We start from the raw sequence: 22,597 nt of genomic DNA on the forward strand, positions 1-22,597 counted from the left end.
ACATATCTAAACAGTCCATATAGGAGCAGGCTTAAGACCCACATAGTTATGCAATATTTTATTTAGTTCTATTTATATATTATATATTTACTTTTATTTATTTTTTATCTTCATATGTCTTAATTGTATTTTATCCCTTTTCTCTACTCATGGTTCTTACTATTTTACAGGTTTTATTATTTTTATTTTCCAGCGTTCCTCAGAAGGAGCTATCTGCATCAGGGGTTATCGGCCGTGCTGTGGGGGCGGTTTGTGTCAGCGTCCTGGTGGCCATGGTCTGATGACCCCCTGGTGCAGATGGCTCCTGTGATAGTGTTTACTCACATATCGCCTCTGTACTCAGTCATGCATTCATTTGTTCATAAAGGTGTGTGTGTGTGTATTTGTGTTTGGGATGTGTGTGTGCATGTTTATGCGTGTGTGTGTGTGACAATGAGGGTTCTGGGTCATCGGGGTATTGTCTTTAAGTCTGTAAAGCACTTTGCGTTGCATTTCTTTTATGTATGAAGAGCGCTTTGTAAATACAATTTGATTTGATTTGATTAAGGTGAAAACTAACATTATCGATAAAGGTAAACTTTTAAAGGACATGGATGTCATTATATTGTGTCGTCGTTCCCACATGAACTGTGTCTCAGGTGTTTTAACATAAGTATCTGTTGCAAGGGAGCCCCCAAGCCCATTTGTATGCTCCTGCTGCACTGTTTTGTTTGTCATACAACATCAGTTAGTTAACTGAAATAACCTTTCTGCGACTACTTTTAGGTGCTATTCCTTGATCCGAAAGAGGAGAAAAGTGTTGAGCTGGTGAAACTTGCCCAACTCTTCTATAAACACAAGATCCCCCTGAGGTCGGTGCATCTGTTGCTGTTTTATGGTCCACTTTTGGGGCATTTATAATCCTCACCAGGCACTGTTTCTCATTTCATCTGCAAATTGAATACTTGTTTTGCTCACTTTCGCCAGAATTGGATATGTGTTTGTTGTCAACGGTGAAGATGAGATTGATGGCTTCTCGGATGCCGGGGTCGGCTTTTACCGACTTCTGAATTACATCACAGACGAGTATGATTTATCCCAGGCGCTGATATCCATGGCTTCAGTGAGTATATCGCATACATAAATCTCTGTTGTTCTATCTGCATTTCTAAATGAATAATTTAAGTGTTTTACTCGCCATTTAATATGTTCTTCTTGAAAAGTCGACGGGTTTTATTGGAGCCCCGTTTATCCCGTAGTTTTTGACACGTTGGCACCGCGGGAGTTAGAGGGGCTGCCTGTGGTAGCAGCCTTGTCAAATAGTTCTCTGAAATTATCGACTGTGGCGGCGATGTGAGGAGAGTCAAATCTGATCTGACCTGCCCATCTATTGCAGTTGTACAACAGACTCGATGAAGGGGAGACATTGACGACTGACACAATTTCTGCCTTCTTGAAGAGTAAATTCCCTAAAGCCAACGCTGAAAGGATCCTAGGTGCAGAATCGGAATATGATGCCAAAAGGAAGGTAAGGATGTGAAATAATGCTCTTATTCTCATTAATTATCAGTAAATAAATTTAGCCAATTCTTTTTTAATGCAGGACGGTGCCCTCTTCTATAGAAAGAGTGGCCTAGGTGCCCTTCCTTTGGCTTTATTTAATGGAGTCCCCCTAAGTTCAGATGAGATGGAACCGAATGAGCTTGAGAGCGTCATCTTGCAGCGCATCATGGACTCCACCACTGCCTTCCAGAGAGCTGTTTTTATGGTATGACTAACTTTGATACCTATATTGTCAATCTCAAGATAGATGTTACATAAATATGCATGTTTGTAATTTAAATGATGATGAGCCTAACTATTCGCAGTTCATTAATACGGTAATTGACAAAAGTGTTTATTTAATTATAGTATATCTTCTCAAGGGACAATACTTTAGAAATTAAACTTGACTACAACTTAGAGTAGTCAGTGCAGAGCTTTATTGGTATATATATATATATATATATATATATATATATATATATACATACATACATACATACATACATACATACATACATATATATACATATATATATATATATATATATATATATATATATATATATATATATATATATATATATATATATATATATATATATATATATATATATATATATATATGTGTGTACTATATCTAATTGGTATAAATAATACTAATTAATTTTTTCTATGTGTAGCAGCGGCTCCTGAAGTGAATGTGACAGCGTGTCATAGTTACCACGGCCAGCTATATATAAAAAAAAATACAGATCGCCGCACCATTTTTACAAATTCTGAACGGTCCTCCTAAAACCGACCCTAGGAACCGGTACCAAAAGTATCGGTACTCGGTTTAAACCCCTAAATGTGAGTACACCAAAGTGTGCATATTCATTGTGAGCGCCATTGTTGTCGAGCATTGCTTTAATCCTTTTGAGCAAGGAATTCACTAGAACTGCACATGTTGTTACTGGAATCCCTTTTCCAGTCTTCCATAATGACATGGTGGAGGTGGCTAATGTTAGACCACTTGCACTCCTCCAACCTGTTTTCCATAAGAATGGGCCACAGGTGCTCAACTGGGTTCAGGTCTGTAGCCATAATTGGCCACTCCATCACCTTCAGCTTGCTCAGCAAGGCACTTAGAGGTGTGTTTTGGCTTGTAGTGTTCGAAAACAGCCACGCCGATTTAGGGAATCGCGCTCTGATTCACAATAGCATAATGCAAGTTTCAATTAACTGCAGCTCACCCAGTGTTGGTAGCCCTAGACCATGACTACCACTACCATGCTTGGCTGTTGGCTGGACAAAGTTATCTTGGTACTAACTGCCAGCTATGAGACGGCGTGGCGCCGTTTGAAGAGTGGCCGTGCCAGCAACCTGAGGGTTCCTGGTTCGATCCCCAGCTTCTACCAACCTAGTCACGTTCGTTGTGTCCTTGAGCAAGACACTTCACCCTTGCTCCTGATGGGTCGTGGTTAGCGCCTTGCATGGCAGCTCCCGCCATCAGTGTGTGAATATGTGTGTGAATGGGTGAATGTGGAAATAGTGTCAAAGCGCTTTGGGTACCTTGATGGTAGAAAAGCGCTAAACAAGTATAACCCATTTACCATTTAGACAATAATGGCTATGTTGAATTACTTATAGTGGACAGTAAATCTATACTGCTATAAAAACTGTACACTGACTACTCCAAAGTACTGTATATTGCCCCATACGATGTATTTATATTAAATGGTTGCTGAAATGTGAGGGGTAGCTACTCACTTTTGTGAGATACTGTGTAGTGTGCTTGAAATCCATATTTAGCAAATTAGTCTCTACAGTACAGTAATACCTTAACTTACAAGTTTATTTGGTTTTCTGACAAAGCTCTTAACTCAAAACACTGGTATCTCAAATCAATGTCTCCTATTGAAATTGATTGATATCAATTTAATTGGTGCCTTGACTTCCAAAACAGCGCAATTTTAATATGTAATGAAACATATTTTATTAACTTAAAGTTTAAAAAAACAACAACTTTAAGTTGAGAAATATATATATATATATATATATATATATATATATATATATATATATATATATATATATATATATATATATATATAGTGATAAACAGAAAACAATATATTACTAACAACTACAGTAGTTTTATGAATAATATACAGCATTCACCTTGGAGAGTGGACTTCTACGGTATCTCTTTCCAGCTGCTTCCCCGTCTAACACACTATTAGCATCTTTTCCATATTTTCATGGGTACATGCCCGTTGTTTAGATATTATTTTAGCATCCGTGGCTGGCTTTGGATTCATTCTGCTTCAATAGGTGCAGACTAGCAGTTAAATGCCCAAAATGCTTTGGTCAAGTTTTTTTTTTCCATTCTTATTTCAGCCAATATAATCCACTTCTTTTTCTCAGCACTGTCTTTCACTTTCACTCCTTTCCTTTGCATGGTTGGATAAACAAAGTTACTGTATGTCTATCTCTAGCTATAAGCTAATGCGAGCGAGTAAGACCAGATGTTTACCGAATCTTACAGGGTTCACTGTGATGATGGGGATGCTTGTAACTCCAATTTTTGCTTGCAATTTAAAGCGTAAAAAGACAGCTCTTATCTCAAAGCCCTCATAAGTTGAGGCAACCTTAAGTTGAGGTACCACAGTTTTGTGATTATAATAAATGTTGTAATAACTACTGCCCTACAGGGTGAGCTGACGGAGGGGACAGATGTGGTGGATTACTTAATGGAGCAGGCTAATGTAGTACTTAGAATGAATCCACTTATTCTAAATACGGACCGGAAGTACCTGGACTTCACTGCCACACCAGGTGACCTGACTGCCTCCAAAAGTGTTTAACCATCAAACCATTAATGTCATGTTTGTCATTATAATAACGTTTTTTTTTTTCCTACTTGTAGTTGTCGATGACTGGGATGACACAACTATGTTTTCATTCCTGGACTCCAAAGACAAGACCGCTGTGATGGCGAAGAGAATGAAATACTTTACAAATAATGGTGAAAAAATTTTGACTTTTCCTTCACTTAGCTTTATATTTAGAGGGTTGATTTAAGTCAACTTGTCTTTTTGTTTTTTTACTCCATATAAAGTGTTGTCATTTTACTAAGAGCCCTTCCAAATAGAACAGTTCAAAATTAATTGATGCCGTGTAAATCATTGTGCATTGTTATGTTATTTCTGTGTGTGATGCTTCAAACGATCCAGTTAAGTTCCTTTTCATTTATCCCAGATGAGGATGGGATGAGTGCTGTGACCATGTGGATTGTAGGAGATTTTGAGAAAGCATCTGGAAGAAAAATGTTGCTTGGTGCTTTAAAACATTTGGTGAGTAACATGGACACTTTCCTAATCTCTTCCATTCTATTAGTTATGGCATATAAGAACAATCTTACTTAACATTTTGCCATCAATTTGTTTATACCTCATAATGTTGGTGACTAAATGTAGCTAAATGTAGCTGAATTGAAGATAACAGACTTGGCAGTTGTGGTGTAGGCTTGCTATGAAACGCAAATATTGCATCATACTGTTTAACAACGATAATTGTATCATTAGAACTTTATTTTTTGCCAAATTAACATTAAAAGTCTAAAATAATGTGAATGTCTTGTATTCAGTGCCTAATGTATTTACTGTATAGATGCAGACCAGTCATTTTATTTCATTTCACCAATTTATTTCGAACTCAACGAACCATCTACACAACTAATAAAAAAACATAAATTATACAATATTTTCATCTGAAAAAACAAAATTGTAATATTTAAAGAAAAATAAATCAATAAACATGGTGTGTGTCCAAAAAGGAGCAGAAAGAAATAAAAGCTTAGGGCAATATTATTCTGCCTTGTCAGTTAAATAATCTGATCCTTAATCAACAATATAATACATAATCACCTAATACTTGACAATAGTAAGTATACTAAAGGGGCTGTTTGCAACTTCCTCACAGTTACATTTTTCGAGGCAAAACATATAACAAGAACAACACTGACTACTGCCTACCTTAAGTGGTTTAACAGAACATATTGGTTTTCAAACTGTCTATATTTTTAACAATTAAGTTTATGTATTTAAAAAATTTTCCGGCCCGAATAATATGTTAGTGTTTACGGTGGTCACTCACCCTGTCTCGTCAACACGTATGCGCAGGGAGCACGTGCACACATACAAAAGCAGTCCAAGAGAAGCGAAGAACAATTTGCAGTCATGTTATACAAACGTAATATAATATACATTCAATGCTAACTATCCAAGTAGGTATCATTAGCTAACAACACCCAAAGCTAATGCACGTCGATGTGCATGTTAGTTATGTCATTACGTCCTAGAAGCCGTAAGAGGGTGGGATATAACTGGAAAGTTAGCGCCCGCTAGACATCCGTGTCAATGTTGCAAACAGCCCCTTTACATATCATACAGTATTTGATTTCATTCACATATACTCACCATAAAAAACTACTAATCATTTCCCCCAATGTAGTTTATATAAATACAATTCAACCTTAAGATATGTATATTCATAGTCAGAGCTTTTCTTCCTGTCACTCACGATTGTCCTGCGTCACAGAGACCCGCTGGGAAAAAGTGTCTCAAAGATTTTTAGCAAGTAAGCAAACATAGGAGGAATTATGATTTTATTTTTTATGTAATGCTGGTCAATAAACAATATGAAATATGATATTTTTATTTAAAAATATTCTTTCATTTTGTGTTAATACAGTGAATGTATTTTCAAAAACTTGTCTTGACAAAGAGGGGTCATCTTATATTCGAGTAAGTATTTAAACAAAATATTATTAACTTTCCATGTTCTGAAGCTGATTTCTTTGCAAACTAATTATCTACAAGCAGTGAAATTATATGTAATAGAGGCATCAAACATTTTTTGTGTGTCAGGAAAAAAAACATTTCTGTCAACCAATCAACACTTCTTTCTCCAGTGTGCTTCCTCAATGACACCTGTGCTTGAAATAAAAAGTGTGATATTTGTGTGTTACATCACTGCGCTGTGTGTCTGTGTGTCTCTGTGTGTGTGTGTGTGCGTGCGTTTCCGTGCGTGTGTGTGTGCGTGTGTGTGTGTGCGCGCGGACAAGCAGATAGCCAGCCCTGGAGTGCGTGTGGGGGTGATAGATAATCCCAGTGGAAGGCCCAGCGAAGATAACACGGTTCTGTACAGGGCAATCTGGGCTTCTCTCCTCACCCAGAAGAATAAAGCTGCAGCTGAGTTTGTGCGAAAACTTCTGAGGGAGCAAAGTAACCAACTCCTCCAGCAGGGGACCAAGATGAAGGACTTGCTGCTGCAGGTAAAGGACACATTAGAGGGAGCAGGTGTTTGCATATATTCCCCGTTTCAGGCAAATGGTGCTGGCACTGCAGTTCTGATTGAAAAGTATTAACCTTCATTAAACACCAAGCGCCTTTCTGCCAAGGTACCAAAAGCCACTTGTTTTTCTGTTTTGACCAGCAATATTAAAGAATGCACTCGCATAGGAGTGTTTTGAAAAAATGCACCCATTTGAGCAATTAGGTGTCATCGCAGGTATTTGAAGACACTCAGGTGTGCCATACAAACCTTGAAATAATATCACGTTATTGCAGCAGCTGCGACAGAACTGTGTCTCACTTGTCTGAAAGAAAACAGCTCACTGATGGACCTACTGTAGTAAACCGATGCCAGACAAACTTTTTTCTTCCCCATCCCTTTCTGCATGGATTTGACTGGCAGCTTCAGTGCTTTTTCCTCACACGTTCACATTTAACTGTGACTGCACTCTGCAATTCCTGACTCTTACAAACTACACAGCTATTTCTTTCAATTTTAGCAGTGCACATTTTAACATCGTGTAACATTTTATGTGGACACAGTTTTATTTGAATCGGTATACTCTGAACGGACTTTTGTTTCCATCGCAGCATGTGTAGATCTTTGCTGCGTCACCTCAGTAAATAGTGTGACGTCATACTGAAGGCTACACAATCATACGTGTAATTGGCCCAAACAAGCAAAATACACTTCTCTGAGCATTGGATTGATCACAACTGGACTGTTCAGATTGTCTTAGAAAACATTGCACCTCTTATCTGAGCAGGCTTCACCAGTTCATGCTCACAGACTTAGATAGGACATCTCTAGTCTGAGAGCATGGTGCCAGTTCTGAAATCGGGCATGCCCTAGATGTATCTCAAAGCTGTTATTTTGAGCGAAACCATTTTTGCCGGGGCATGTACAACATAAATAGTTCGGCACCAGGCTCTCATACTAGAGTTGTCCTATCTACCGTAAGTATGTGAACATACGCTGATAAAGCCTGCTCAGTTGAAAGGCAAATCATCTTCTAGTGTGAGACAACCTGAACAGGACAGTTGTGATCGTTTCAATATCCTGAGAATATGACAATAAAAAAATTTGACTTGGCCATCAAAATGTAGGTGGCACTACCTGTAAACAACATGTCTCTCTCAATCGAACAATTAGCAGCTCACAGTATGTCCAGCCCCTGAAGCATTCCTATTCAAGTGGCAGACACAATACTGGCCCATGAGTTCAGTTCAAAACTAGGGAAACAAACATTCTTGCAACAAATTCCTAAAAAACTAGAGGGCTCATTATATAGAGGAACTTGGACCACTATAACGCTGTAAACCTTGCATTGACATTTTAACCTTGTGAGCATACATAGAACACTGGGGTCCAAACTTGTGATTTGCAGAACTGAGGCACTTCTCAAGACATTTATTAGGTCCTCTCTTTTATGGCTGTTACACATTTATATAAAATGTCCGTAGGCCCCCAATAGAAACGAGTCAGCCAGCAAGGCAAAGAGCAAAACTCTCCTTGGCAACCCTGCTGTGACTTTCACTAATTGAGAAATGTGTCTCTGCTTGCGTCAAGCCTGGTCGATGTCCCGCCCCAAGAGTCATATACCCAACCGTGATTGGTAGTTTAGTTCAGCTCGACACACAACACTGTAAAGTGCCATTCATATAAAACGTGCGGGCCGCACTAACATTAAACTTTCATATTAAGGTGGGGGCCACAAAATATTGTCTCACGGGCCGCAAATGGCCCCCCGGCCACCAGTTTGAGACCCATTTTTGGAGCGAAGGCTGCCCACCAAATTTTGCGCTCGGTCACCCATGCCCATTCCCCCCATGTTTTACCAATGTTATAGCTGGTATATGTTGTATAAAGCTGAACTTTGTTGTTTAGTCAGAACATGCGGTGTTCTACTGTAGCGTTATAGCATCATATTGTGGCATTGACTTTCATTCTCACTCCAACTCAAGCATTACTTAATGTGAAATTTAATCTACACTCCTGAAGGCTGTTAGAAGTTGGAAAACATTCTGTCTACTGCAGGAAATTGAAGATGTTTGCGACACAAAAACGTATTTCCTATTCAAAAATCTGATTCTCTGCCGCAGAGGGAGGCACCCAGGAAATACATTTTTAGCACACAATCAGTCAGCGTCAGTAAATTGTGTGTGTTTTGTGACCCACAAGTAGGGGGGCTGTATTGAGGAAATGAACGAGAGCATTTTAGGCATAAATGACAAGCAAAAAAGAAGATAACAAAGGTTGAACGTGGCCTCTTGCAGAGATTTGTCCGACACTGCTTTCTTGATTTAGGTGCTCTGTCTGACTAAATGGTGATTGATGAGGCCATCTTCTCATTCCCCTTGTGAACATCAGCTCTCAGAATACACTTAGAGAGTGTGTGATGCTCCACAGCCTGTGGATGTCGAGGCAAGAGGCCAACTCACTCTCAGTTCCACTAGATCTGTCGCGTGGGTCGGCACTTTTAAAAATAGTGGCGCATATCCTGATGTATAGCAATTGATGAGCAGCTGGATGCTTTCTTTGGTCTTGTACTGTATTGTTTTTCCACAGTCGCTGTTGTCTGAAAGTAGTATTTTTCTCCAGCATTGTGTGCACGATAACAATTCAAGTGACAGCCGAGTTTGAATATCCCTTCAGGAGCTAATCTTCTAGAACAGTTTACACTCGAGACCCACCATAACAAACTCCCCTTCAATTATACCTAGTTTAAACAATAGGGGGTGGGCTGGAAATAGCAGTGAAAGGAGCAAGGAGGCTTTGGCTGTGTGAGTTGAGACCTGGAGTCAGGGGATACAAGTTTATTATTGGCTGCCAGACAGTCTTGCTGACTGGAATGTGCTGACATTATTGGTATTTACCTGTTCTCCTGAGGAGAGAAATGTTGTAGAAACTAATAACCTGACTCCACAAACACCTCCCACTCCTACGCCTAATTTGTTACAGACAAAAATGGCAGAGGTTTAATTAAAAGTTGGCTTTATTAATTACAAATTGATTCATCTCGCACACGCGAGGGCCGACAGCTCGGTCGGTTTGGTTGAAATATCTGACAACCGTGTCGATGCGAGGCATCAAGGCTATTGTGAATAGCCAAGTAATGTTGGCCTCCTTGTCATTCATTTATCATTCCCCAGCTATGTGAATTGCTCCAGTTTTGTTTTTGACCTGCTGTAATAGGGAAAAAAGTCATTCAGCTAGTCTATTGGATTCTACAGTACAACCTTAATTCATTATATCCTGTATCCTCAGCGAACCTTTTTTTTTTGCACTTAGGGCATGGATACAGATGCCTTTGAGAAGAAGTTCAACACTCTTGAAGTTAATTTTGTCCGCAGTCAGCAACTCTTCTGCCGGGACGTCCTAAAACTGAGTGGCGGACAGGGGGCAGTCATCAGCAATGGCAGGGTGAGTATTATAGACATGCATGTCTATAATTAAAAAAAAAAAAATTATACTTCACTTATTTCTGAATAGTGGCCTAAAACAAACTGCATTGGGCATGTATGATAAGATGGTGGAAACCAGTAAAAAAGATTATACTCTGGTGCAAATACTTTTATCCTAAAGTAGAAAAGGAGGAAGACACTTTATAGTTGTATATGTATGTATTTAAGAAAGACGGGTACTGTGCATATTCATCAACATTTTCATGTAATTTGTAAGATTATAGCCAGTGCTTATTTTCCACCCTTAGTCCCTGAGGGCAGGTTTATGTTAAATACAAGAACATTTTCCATAAAAAAAAAAAAAAAAGATAAACGTACAGTAGATACACAGTGTGCACTGGGTTACCACATTGCATTGAACTCCCTCAAGGCAAGTAGTGAATATTACATCTCAGGGCCAGTTGTCCTGAGTTCAACTCTTCGTTTTCTGGATAATTGAGAGTCTTCACCAAAGGTAGGATGATGGTGACCTGAATATTAACACAAAAGAGTACTTAACTTTTTTTTTTATTCACAATGTTAAGAATATAAAAGCGTATTCATGAGGGTAAAAAAATTATAGGAAGGCGATTTGCAAAGTGTCTTGGCGGGTTATGGTACTAAACCTGTTAAAGATGGACAACTTTGCTATTGCAAATATTAAAATACCACTGCCGTTCGTTCCGGCTTCGCTCTCCCGCAGATTTTGTTATGCATATTATGCGTATTACTCCCCTGAATTAAGCATTTTTAAGCATAAACATGGACAATGAACTAAAAATATCAATACTACAGTGGTTTTGGCCACAAGATGAGACCAAACCAACTTTACGATTTTTGTTTGTACTGTCTGTTTTCGGTACAGCCGCATTTGAAGTTAGCGGCATCGCTCTCCCGCAGATTTTTTAATGCATATTATGCGTATTACTGGCCTGAATTAAGCATTTTTAGGCATAAACATGGACAATGAACTATAAATATCAATACTACAGTGGTATTGGCCACGAGATGAAACCAAACCAATCAGCGTACACTTTTCAGTATTGTGGCCACTGATTGGCTCAAGCAGCATTACAATATTGCATTACATAGATTCCTTTTTTTCATAATACATTTCTGTGTGGAGTTTGCATGTTGTCCCCGTGACCGTGCGGGTTCCCTCCGGGTACTCCGGCTTCCTCCCACCTCCAAAGACCTGCACCTGGGGATAAGTTAAGTGGCATCACTAATTTGGCCCTAGTGTTGGCCCTGCGATGAGCTGGCGACTTGTCCAGGGTGTACCCTGCCTTCCGCCCGAATGCAGCTGGGATAGGCTCCAGCAACCCCCGTCACCCCGAGAGGGACAAGCGGTAGAAGATGGATGGATGGTATTAAGAAGATCCTAAAAAGTTGTTTATGTTCTAGCAGTGTAAATATTCGATTTAAAATGGAAAATTCTTACTTTGGAAATTAATTTATCACGGTCAGCCCTGGCACTAATTAACTGTGATGAACGAGTGAATACTGTAATTATTCAATACATTTTCCGACCAGTGGCAGTGGTGTCCAAATCTCACCAAAATTGTTCCAAACGTTTATGTTACATTTGTGCTGTTTTTTTTAAACCGTTTTATATTATTCACACACAGTTATAAAGCAGTGATGGATATATACCTAATAGCCAAGCATAGTCTGTCACTGACATGACAGTGACATCATGAGGGGAAATTTCAATTATTCAAAGAGGGGCACGGGGGGTAGTTATAGTGCGACACGGCTTATTTCCCTTTCAATGTGATACCAAGTGTCTCTTCTGACTGCCTCAAAAATGCCTCGTGTTGAGTGTGGTGGATCAACATCAGGTGTTTAACGAGGTTTGTGAACAAATATCATGCACAGCCTCTTGGCTGTTTGTGCCGCTGTAATTGCTCCACACATGGCTCCGTTTACGATCGACCATCGTTTCAACAGACTTACTGACACAGCAGTGTACCGCTGTGCTTGCGCATTACGCTTTTTACCCAGGCGAAAGAAAACGTAGTTCCCAACAACACTGCGTATCATTTATAATAATTGAGTTACTTTCCACCGTGTAATAAATGATCGATATTTTGATATGAGAATTAATTTGGGAAGATAAAGATTTGGTATTGGAGGTAATAATACAAATGTAAAAGCATTACAAAGTAAACAGAATATAAATCAAAGCTTGTTTCTAATTAAATTGATCATGGCAACCCTAAACCTAACTTGCAAAAATGTAAAATGTTTACAATGGCTTAAGTGTGTGACCAATGCAGGGGGTTCCATTTAGAGCAGAGGTGTCAAACTTTTTTTCATTGAGGGCCACATTGCAGTAATGGCTGTCCTCAGAGGGCTGATTGTAATAGTAAATACATATGAATTTCAATATTTAATTGCCCGGTGAATGTGAGTGTGAATGTTGTCTGTCTATCTGTGTTGGCCCTGCGATGAGGTGGCAACTTGTCCAGGGTGTACCCCGCCTTCCGCCCGATTGTAGCTGAGATAGGCTCCAGCACCCCCCGCGACCCCAAAGGGAATAAGCGGTAGAAAATGGACTATGGACTGGACTCTCACAATATTATGTCAGACCCACTCGACATCCATTGCTTTCGGTCTCCCCTAGAGGGGGGGGGGTTACCCACATATGCGGTCCTCTCCAAGGTTTCTCATAGTCATTCACATCGACGTCCCACTGGGGTGAGTTTTTCCTTGCCCGTATGTGGGCTTTGTACCGAGGATGTCGTTGTGGCTTGTGCAGCCCTTTGAGACACTTGTGATTTAGGGCTATATAAATAAAGATTGATTGATTGATTGATTGAAAATGGATGGATAGATGGATATTATTACACAATTGCATAGGCAATCAATAAAACACCTCATCTTTCTTACTGAATGTATCTATTTGTTAAATTTACACAGAAACACTGAATACAATTGCATGTCTTTTAAACTAACTGAAAATGCAAAAAGAAAAAACATTACATTAACATATATTCAACATTTTTGCCAACATAAAATGAAAATATAAATGCCTGCTTGTCACCCTGACCAATGATTTTCAAGTTCTTCATATGTTCAGTAAGAAGGATGAAGTGCTTTATTGATGAATATTATTTCCAGGGTTTTGCGGGCCACATACAATGATGTGGAAGGCTAGATCTGGCTCTAAGGCCTTAAGTTTGACACATGCTTTTTTTTTTACAGCAAACAGCAACTCTCCACATGTTCATTCTGATGTACACCACACCGTAACAAGTTATTTTTTACACACGTGTCTTGTACGTCAGATCCTCGGGCCACTCGAGGAGCAAGAGGAATTCACTGAGGAGGATTTCCAGTTGCTGGAAATCATTACTCGAAGCGGCTCTGCAGAGAAAGTCAAAGCCCAAGTTAAACTGATGAAAATGAAGCCAAAGCAGTAGGTTTCTTTTTTTATTATTTGCCCAGCAAAACTATTACACCTTTTGCTGTTTTTTTAATCGAAAAATATAAAAAAAACACCTTGTTAACAGTTTGATGACCACAACTCTTTTTTTATATTAGCGCCAGTGACCTGGTCATGAAGGTTGATGCCCTCCTAACTGCAGCCCCCAAGGGAGAAGTCAGAAGGGATGTGAACTTTCTCCAAAACATCCACAGGTGGGCAATTGTGCTGCATTGCTTCTGCAAACTGAGGGGGAAATGCTCATTCGTTTATCCACTTTTCTAAGATGGATTAAACTTTTTTTTTTCTTTTTGGGTTGGCATTGCTAACCCTGTTTTGTTTTCCTTTTCAGTGTGCTCCAGCTCTTGCCACGTGAAAACGAAGTGTTCTATGATGTGGTGGCCATTGTTGACCCACTTACCAGAGTGGCACAGAAGCTGTCCACTCTGCTGATTGTAAGTTAATCATCTTCTCTAATATGCTACCCAAGAATATACAACAATTCTTCTCAACAAAAATATAATCTTAGAGAAAAATGTAATTTCAAACATTTGTACGCACGCACAACACTTAAGACCTTCAGTATATCAGTATGTGGAATTAAATTATGGAATGGATTGAGCAAAGAAATCAAACATGATCCACTTCAAGAAACTATTCAAACTTAAAGTGTTTACAAAGTACAAAGAAGAAGACCCATGATAAACATTATCATTATTTTCATCCATCCATTCATTTTCTAGATAATCTTACTTATCTCACCATATGAAATATAAATTACTTCACTAATTATTATTTATGTATTTATTTATTTATTTTTAATGTTAGTACTTATGGAGTATATTGTGAATAAATTGAGAACAGGAAGTGAACAAAAGTTTTAGCAACTGCTATGTAAAGGAAAAGGGGTAGGATTAAATAAGCTCTGCTTCTTCCTACTTCTTTTCGAACATGTTGAATAGAGAAACTGGAAATAGTGATGTATCATGTTGTATGCATGCATGTTCGAAATATACACAAACTCAACTCTACTAAATATTTATGTCTGGGCCAGACGACAACAACATTTATGTATAATAATGGGGGGTTGGTGGGTTGTTGGGGGTTGACTTTCTCAAAGGTAAATTTGCTATTATATCTTTAACAGTAATAAAACAGGAAGGGATTCGAAATAAGTTGCAGTACAATTTTTATATGAGTCGCCCTGTCATTCAATAATTTATATTCGTATGTATTAAGACCCTCTTTTTAGGAGGGGAGAGTCTTCCCAGATTTGGTGGTAGCAAGGGTGTATAATGCAGCCCGGAAGAGTCAGGGCTGCATGGGATTCTGGGTATTTGTTCTGTTGTGTTTATGTTGTGTTAAGGTGCAGATGTTCTCCTGAAATGTGTTTGTCATTCTTGTTTGGTTTTGGTTCAAAGTGTGGCGCATTATTAGTAAGAGTGTTAAAGTTGTTTTATATGGTCACCGTCAGTGTAACCTGTGTGGCTGTTAACCAAGTACGCCTTGCTGTCACGTACCTGTGTAAGCAGAAGATGCATATTGTATAACAAGTGGTTGGGCTAGCACGTTGTTAGTACAGACTGTATAGGGTGCCAAAAGTTGTACCATCATGGCACGCCCTTATTATAGCTGTAAGGGTGAAAATCGGTGAATATTAATACCGGGAGTTTTCTGCGAGAGGCATTGAAATCCGGAAGTCACACGGGAAAATCGGGGGGTTCAGCAAGTAAGCTGCTGAGCCGCATCAGAGTGATCAAAGAGCCGCATGCGGCTCCGGAGCCGCGGGTTGCCGACCCCTGGCCTAGTACTACACACTCTCCTCCACTCTCTCTCTCTTCAGGCCTGTACCTCATCACATCATTAATAATGACCTATGCGTGAAAGTGCACTGATAATAAAATGGGGTGCATTCATTGTGTTTATCTTCTTCTAGCAGATTAAAGGCCAATTCTAATGCGTTCTTATTCTGCCAAAAGGAGTGAAAATATTCCTTAACACATGCGTCTCTGCCCCCATGGATGGAAGGCCCTATGCACAGCACGTGATCTGCGTATGTATAGTGAGAGACGGCCGTGACGCTGTTTTTTAAGATATTGAAAGGCCAAGGAAAGAATCTTCCACTGTGTTTACTAAGGTCCAAGTTCCTCATATGACATGAGTGTTTCGGTATTTTTATTGTATTTAATTTGTTTTAGAACTGTTAGTCTGTCCCACGTTGTGAACTGAACCTTGTGTGGTGTAGTTCCCGGGCCTCATTTGGCCACCATTTCAATAACCCTGTCCTAAAGCCTGTAATATACTCTTGCGTTGCGTAGCTTGCGTCCCCTCCCCTTCGTAGCTTCCCGCAATGCTGGCTTGCACCACCAAAAAAATCTAAGGTTCGCGTCGGCTACACAGAATGCAGCGCTGTGATTGGTAAGTGTTTGCCAAGAAGGGTCCCTGAACACAGGAAAGCAGACTTTGGGCTTGTAATGCACAAAGTATTGTATGAAAAAAACAACAGTAATTAAACATTTGCATGCAATGGATGGATGGATGAAAACTGATATTTCAGCACTAATCACGCCTCGGGTCTACTTAATATCTCCGTGGTCTCTAAAAATAATTACTGAAATGTGTTTTTCAGCCTATTTTGTTGTTGTTGCGTACAGAAGAAGTCATAAGTACGACACTCTTTCAACTTTTATTGCCACTCTTGTGCTAAAAACAGGTTTAATTCGGGACACATGTTCTTTCTCATACACAACATTTCTCATTCTCCATCAATAATCTTTCAGGCAAAGTATATTTACAAACATTTGTCAACTCTGAACATGACCATACAGATTAACACCAGCAAGTTGTTAACTTACATTAGTTAAACAGTTGTATTAACATTTTAGCTCTCTCTTGTCTCGTGTCCCAAACGACCGAATAGCGTTGCAAATGATAATAGCTGCTGCGACTCGTTCAGAAGTTGCACGGTTCATCTTCGCAAAGGTATTTTCCTCTGGTTTATATGTAAAACGTCCATTAAAAGTACAATAATGATAGTGAACGATTAGTTCCATTGTAGACAAAGATCTTGATGTTGTGGTTGTTGTCTATCTTCACTCATCACAAGAAGGAAATACAGTATCTCGTCAACAACAGTTCTCCTTAGTGTTTTGAAAAATAATTACGAGTCTGGCGCCACCCCCCACGGAAGAACTATAAATCAAACAAGACGCCGTCAGAGGGGACGCAAGTATACACCAGGCTTAAACCCTTTAAAGCAGTGATTCTAAACCTGTGGTACATGTACCATGAGAGGTACGCAGGCTCCATCTAGTAGTACGCCAAAGAACCAGTTAATTAAATATTCAAACACAGTGTTACTGTTCAAACTCTGTGTAATGTTAGAGTGGCCAAAAATATTAGATACTGCATACTTGTTAAAGTTCAAGTTAAAGTCCCAACGATAGTCACACACACACTAGGTGTTGCGAAATTATCCTCTGCATTTGACCCATTCCCATGTTGGGAGGTGAGGGGAACAGTGAGCAGCAGCGGTGGCCACGCTCAAGGATCATTTTGGTGATTTAACCCCCAATTCCAACCCTTGAAGCTGAGTGCCAAGCAGGGAGACAATGGATCCCATTTTTATAGTCTTTGGTATATCGGCCGGGGTTTGAACTCACGACCTTCCAATCTCAGGGCGGACGCTCTAACCACAAGGCCACTGAGCAGGTAAATAAAACCTACTATAAAACTTAGGCCTACTACGCTACTGTATTCTAATGTTGGTCTTTATGTTGGTACTTAGAGAGCCAAGGGTTTTTCTGAGGTGGTACTTCGTGAAAAAAGTTTGATAACGACTGCTTTAGCACACTCAGTGAATTATAGTAGTTTCTCTATTTACGAGCTCAATTGGTTTCACGACCAAGCTCGTGAATCAAAACACTTATATCTCAAATCAGCGCAGCCCATTGAAAGGAAATGAAATCAATTTAATTTATACTTTCCCCTTAAAAACAGCAGAAATAAGCATGTAACGTGCATTTTAAAAATTATTAGATAAGAAATATTGTTTGAAAAACAATAGAATAGCATGTACTTACTACAAACAAACAACTACAGTAGATTTATGAAATAATGCAATAATATGGTGCAGTATTTACCTTGGGTAGCAGACTTCTGCATGTGTCTCCTACGGGCTGTTTCTCCTATAGATGCTGTGGCTGTTGTTGTTGTTTATGTTGTACACCGACTTTTTGACTGACAGACTGGAAGTCAGAGTGGACAGCAGTAAATATGTACATTATGTATTTTCTCCAAGGGTAATGCTGGATTGTCCACTTTGTAAAGTTAGGAGACAGTATAAACTGAATCATGTCAGGCACACCAGCAGCATCTTCATATTTTCATGTATAAATGTTGGACGTTTGGCATCTTTGGCTGCATTACACGAAGGCTGGCTCCTGCTTCGTGGGATGGGCTGCCTTGCCAGGTCAGCTCCAAAGTAAAACATGCATTTAATGCTTTGTTTCTCTGACTTGTCGTCTGCTGCTTCTTCTCGGTACGCTCCTTTGGATTCGCTTTGACCCAAATTTATCCTCGCAACTTAAAGAATAACAAAAAAAATCAGAGAGAAAACTCATATCTCAAAATACTAAGTTGGTTCACTCTTAAGTTGAGGTACCACTGTACTATGGAATTCAAATTGCAATTAAATGATCCAAAATGTTGATTTTTCAAAGTGATTAACTATCATTATGTGTATTATGAAAATTATCTGTTAGGATTTTTTAAATTATTATTATGGTTCTACAACCTTATCATGAGGCATGCTGACCGTTTTACCAAAAGTTTTAGTCAACAAATATGACATAAAAAAAACAGGTGTGTGTAATATTGCGCTTTTTGGAGGTCTGATATAATTTTTTATCTAGGGTTGGCCTTTGGTTAAATAGGGCTCGGGTTGACCTGCTGTGATATCACACTACGACCTGTATATATTACACATGTATAGCCATCCTGCCGACTCACCTTAGAGTGCTAGATGAGGATTACCTTTTCTAAACTGTACTGTGGCAAGTTTAATTGTTGCACATTTAGTCAAATACAACATACCACTTTGTCAGAACAGACTTGGTGAAAGACAAGTAGGTATTTCCCATAGAAATACGACATTTCTCTGCATCTTATTGTGCAGATGGCCCCGGCTTAATATGAATATATGACTCACTTTCTTTAGACAGACCAAGTAAATCAGCCACCATCCGTAGACATTGTTTGCTATCTGCCCTCAGTACAGCACTGCAGTGCACAGTAGAAATCATGATAGCGGCATATTGACCACCTCTCAAAACCACTGAGTCATTGTTGATTTTACCTCCTTTAAATCATGTGTTTATTATATATGGCAGTCAGTAGGGCTCTGTTGCAAGTGTTTGGCTCAGCAACTAGAAGGTCGGAGGATCAATACTCACTATATAGCTTGATTCAACACAGACCAATAAAGCCACAGACGCGTTGTGGACCAAAAATTTGGAGAGTCCGACAGCCTACTGCCAATTCCTATTATAAGTCATTGAAAGCCCCACTTGCTTGTGCCTCATTTTTTTCAGGCCCCTCACTGACGTTTTTTCCCATCTGCTTTACCACACAACTTTATGTAGCATGGATTCAGTATACCATAGTAAATAGTGGCCTACGCTTTAAATGACGCTGTGCCTCGATTAATTACCAAATGTGTCATCCACTTGAACAAATACACGCCTCATCTCAAATAAACAAGTAACAGGTGCTGCCACTGGGTTTGTGTAAATAGCTTTACTATGACATCTGATACCACCATGTGTCACAGTACACACAATATGACCCATTTGTACGAATAACAATTTTTTTAATGCTACTGTCAAATTATAATGTTGTATCTGAATCTGTTTAATAGTATAACTATATGGTTAGAGTGTCCGCCCTGAGATCGGTAGGTTGTGAGTTCAAACCCTGGCCGCGTCATACCAAAGACTGTAAAAATGGGACCCATTACCTCCCTGCTTGACACTCAGCATCAAGGGTTGTAATTGGGGGTTAAATCACCAAAAATTATTCCCGGGCGCAGCCACCGCTGCTACTCACTGCTCCTCTCACCTCCCAGGGAGTAATCAAGGGTGATTGGTCAAATGCAGAGAATACTTTCGCCACACCTAGTTTGTGTGTGACAATCATGGGTACTTTAACTTTAACTTAATACTGTGGTACCTCAACTTAAAGGGGAACTGCACTTTTTTTTTTTTTTTTTTGCCTATCATTCACAATCCCTATGTAAGACAAAAACACGTATGTTTTTCTTTTTTTTTCTGCATTTAATATCGTAAATAAATGTTCGTGAAAGTCAGCTAACAATGAAGTCAATAGGAGTCGCTTTATTCCGCCTATTCAGCGCTCTACAAACATCCAAACACCTCCATCAACGTTTTATATACACACTGTAACTATATATGTAATGTAGTAACAGGCATATTCATATTAACATGAAATATTTACGTATTTTGCTCATTTTAAGCATATGGTTGCTGTATTAATTTCACAGACCTATCACAACGTTCGCTTTTCCCTTCAACATCAACAAACCTACTACTCACGACAAACTTTGTGAGAGACAACAAAGACTACTTTGGGAATAATAATGATCAAGAAACTTATATTTTTTAGCCTGACTTTAAAGAGGGTGAGCAACAAGTTTGAGAAGGGTGTGTGCTAAACAGATGCAGCTTTAGTGAAACACTCAGCATCATGTAGCACGATTGCTAAGCGCTGAACAAGATTTACAAGTTACAAACATAATAAAACAAACACTTGTCTGCTTTCACTAGGATGCTCACTGATGGGATTTTCATATTTTCCTGTTTGGAAGAATAATTTTTCATACTCCACACAAAGGGTTGGAAAAAAAAGTTGCTGCAAACAAGTGTCTTTTTGTGTGTTTTTTTCGCCATTTATCAAAGTTTACCAACTTCTCAATTTATGGCCATAGCCTTCAACTATTCAGGTGAGAGGCATTATTTACCATCTAGAATGAACTTTTACCAACTCAGAGGGGAAGCAGCAGCAACAGAATGTAACCGCCTTAATTAGGTCAATATTGCAGCATAAGCTAGTTAGCGCTCTGTGATACCTGGTCAATATTCAGGTCACGAGATGTATATGGAGTATTGTTGGCGGTTTTTGGATGGTTATTTAGAGGGCTTTGTGGTCGGAAAAATGGAGAGCCCATTGACTTATTTGTTAGCTGATTTTTGCGAATGTTTATTTGCGAATTAGATTGCATAAAAAAATTAAAACCATGTGTTCTTGTCTTGCATTAGGATTGTGAATTATAAGTAAAATTCCCCAAAAATTGCAGTTCCCCTTTTACAATGCCTCAACTGAAAAGACGGTAGTAACCAGACTGAAAAAGATGACGCTATCGGTGCTTCATTTTGGTGCTAAGTAAATGCAGTCTCATCCACACACAACACATGCTTAGTGGTGATATTGTTCAATTAACATTCTTGTAAGCACTCATTTTAAACTTTATTGTTGACCATAACACTCCAAAAGAAGCCCTTGATAACACCGCGAGCCAGTAGCCACAACAACAACACTTCCTCATTATGCACCAATTAGGTTACAGTAAGCAAGGTTACATTCACAAACCTCGGGAATGTATGGCCATTTAGCTGCTAACCTAACCCCTAACCCTAATCGCTCGTGGATCTGACCTCCCTTACCCGCCTTGTTCTAACATGCCAGAAGCTGTTCACCTTGGAGGCCTGCTGCATATATGGGTACGGCCTGGCAAAAGATTTTTACCTTTACAACACAAAAGTCAATTTTGCACGTTCTCTATGTGTTGTATTACTACAATAATTATTACAATTTATTGTGGATTTTAGTCCGTATTTTTTAATGCATCACTTAGTTATCATTTTAGTTTAAATAATTTATATTTAATATAAGTGGAGTATTTCAATCGCTTGTCTATTTAACTTTAATGTCACATAATTCCATAAGAATAAAAAGGTACAATTTGTCAAGTCCCAGTTTGGTACCACTATGAGTTAAAATGTAAACGATACCCATCATTACTCATTATACTTTAAATGCGTCTACTTTCTTGTAAACATAATAAATAATACCTACGGTACATCAGGAGGTTGCATAAAGCCACAGTGGTTAATGCCAATCTTTTTTGACCGGCACTAATTAGAGACCCCTGCGGGTATTTGCTTTTGTATACCATGCGCGCAATGACTATTGGAGATGCTGGAGTTCAATGATTAGCGGTGACAACTGGAGCATTCAAGTATAAGTAATGTACACAATATGTTGTGATCTATACTATTTTACCTTTTTGTGAACAAAAATGCATTCGCGCAAATGATGGCTTCCTCTCTAATGAAACACCTTACCGCTCGTAAACACCTTGTACTCATTTGAGGGGAAAACAAACCTGGCTACTATGAGAGGAAATAGAGTATACTGTGTAAATCACATATTTCTTTTGGGAGTGTAATAAAAAAAAAAATTCTATTGTCTTCATCAAATGAAAACCTCCTGCTGCATTGAACCTTATGTTGCTGTGATAAGGACTCCCCTGTTTGTTTAAACACCTGCCCACTGATTTTTTTTTTCCACTGCCTTCGCTCCTTAATTTTAACAGTCCTCTTTCCTCTGTGGCTTTCTGCAGGTGCTCAGTCAAGTGGTCAACTTAAAGCTGCGGTTGTTCATGAATTGCAGGGCCAAGTTGTCCGAGATGCCCCTCAAGAGGTAGGCTCGGCGCTCCAGCAGTAATTAGGTGTTCCCGTTAGGCTTGTTTGAGTGTCCTTGTATCGTTCACTGAGCATCTCTCCCTCTC

At 39.1% G+C, this 22,597-nt stretch overlaps 1 protein-coding gene across 5 annotated transcripts in view; it reads left to right on the forward strand.

Annotated features, from left to right (window-relative positions):
* uggt2 (UDP-glucose glycoprotein glucosyltransferase 2) overlaps window positions 1-22,597 on the forward strand; it is a 191,627-nt gene that overhangs the window by 122,987 nt on the left and 46,043 nt on the right. For all 5 annotated transcript variants that reach the window (XM_061971449.1, XM_061971451.1, XM_061971447.1 and 2 more), the window contains 13 exons: window positions 766-851; window positions 967-1,102; window positions 1,376-1,507; window positions 1,583-1,747; window positions 4,218-4,341; window positions 4,433-4,531; window positions 4,765-4,859; window positions 6,635-6,841; window positions 10,153-10,284; window positions 13,595-13,725; window positions 13,851-13,946; window positions 14,084-14,186; window positions 22,430-22,509. In XM_061971449.1, the coding sequence (XP_061827433.1) occupies window positions 766-851; window positions 967-1,102; window positions 1,376-1,507; window positions 1,583-1,747; window positions 4,218-4,341; window positions 4,433-4,531; window positions 4,765-4,859; window positions 6,635-6,841; window positions 10,153-10,284; window positions 13,595-13,725; window positions 13,851-13,946; window positions 14,084-14,186; window positions 22,430-22,509 (1,586 nt within the window). The remainder of the gene's footprint in view (window positions 1-765; window positions 852-966; window positions 1,103-1,375; window positions 1,508-1,582; window positions 1,748-4,217; window positions 4,342-4,432; window positions 4,532-4,764; window positions 4,860-6,634; window positions 6,842-10,152; window positions 10,285-13,594; window positions 13,726-13,850; window positions 13,947-14,083; window positions 14,187-22,429; window positions 22,510-22,597) is intronic.

Source organism: Nerophis lumbriciformis, linkage group LG13 (genome assembly GCF_033978685.3).
Source record: "Nerophis lumbriciformis linkage group LG13, RoL_Nlum_v2.1, whole genome shotgun sequence".
NCBI lineage: Eukaryota > Metazoa > Chordata > Actinopteri > Syngnathiformes > Syngnathidae > Nerophis > Nerophis lumbriciformis.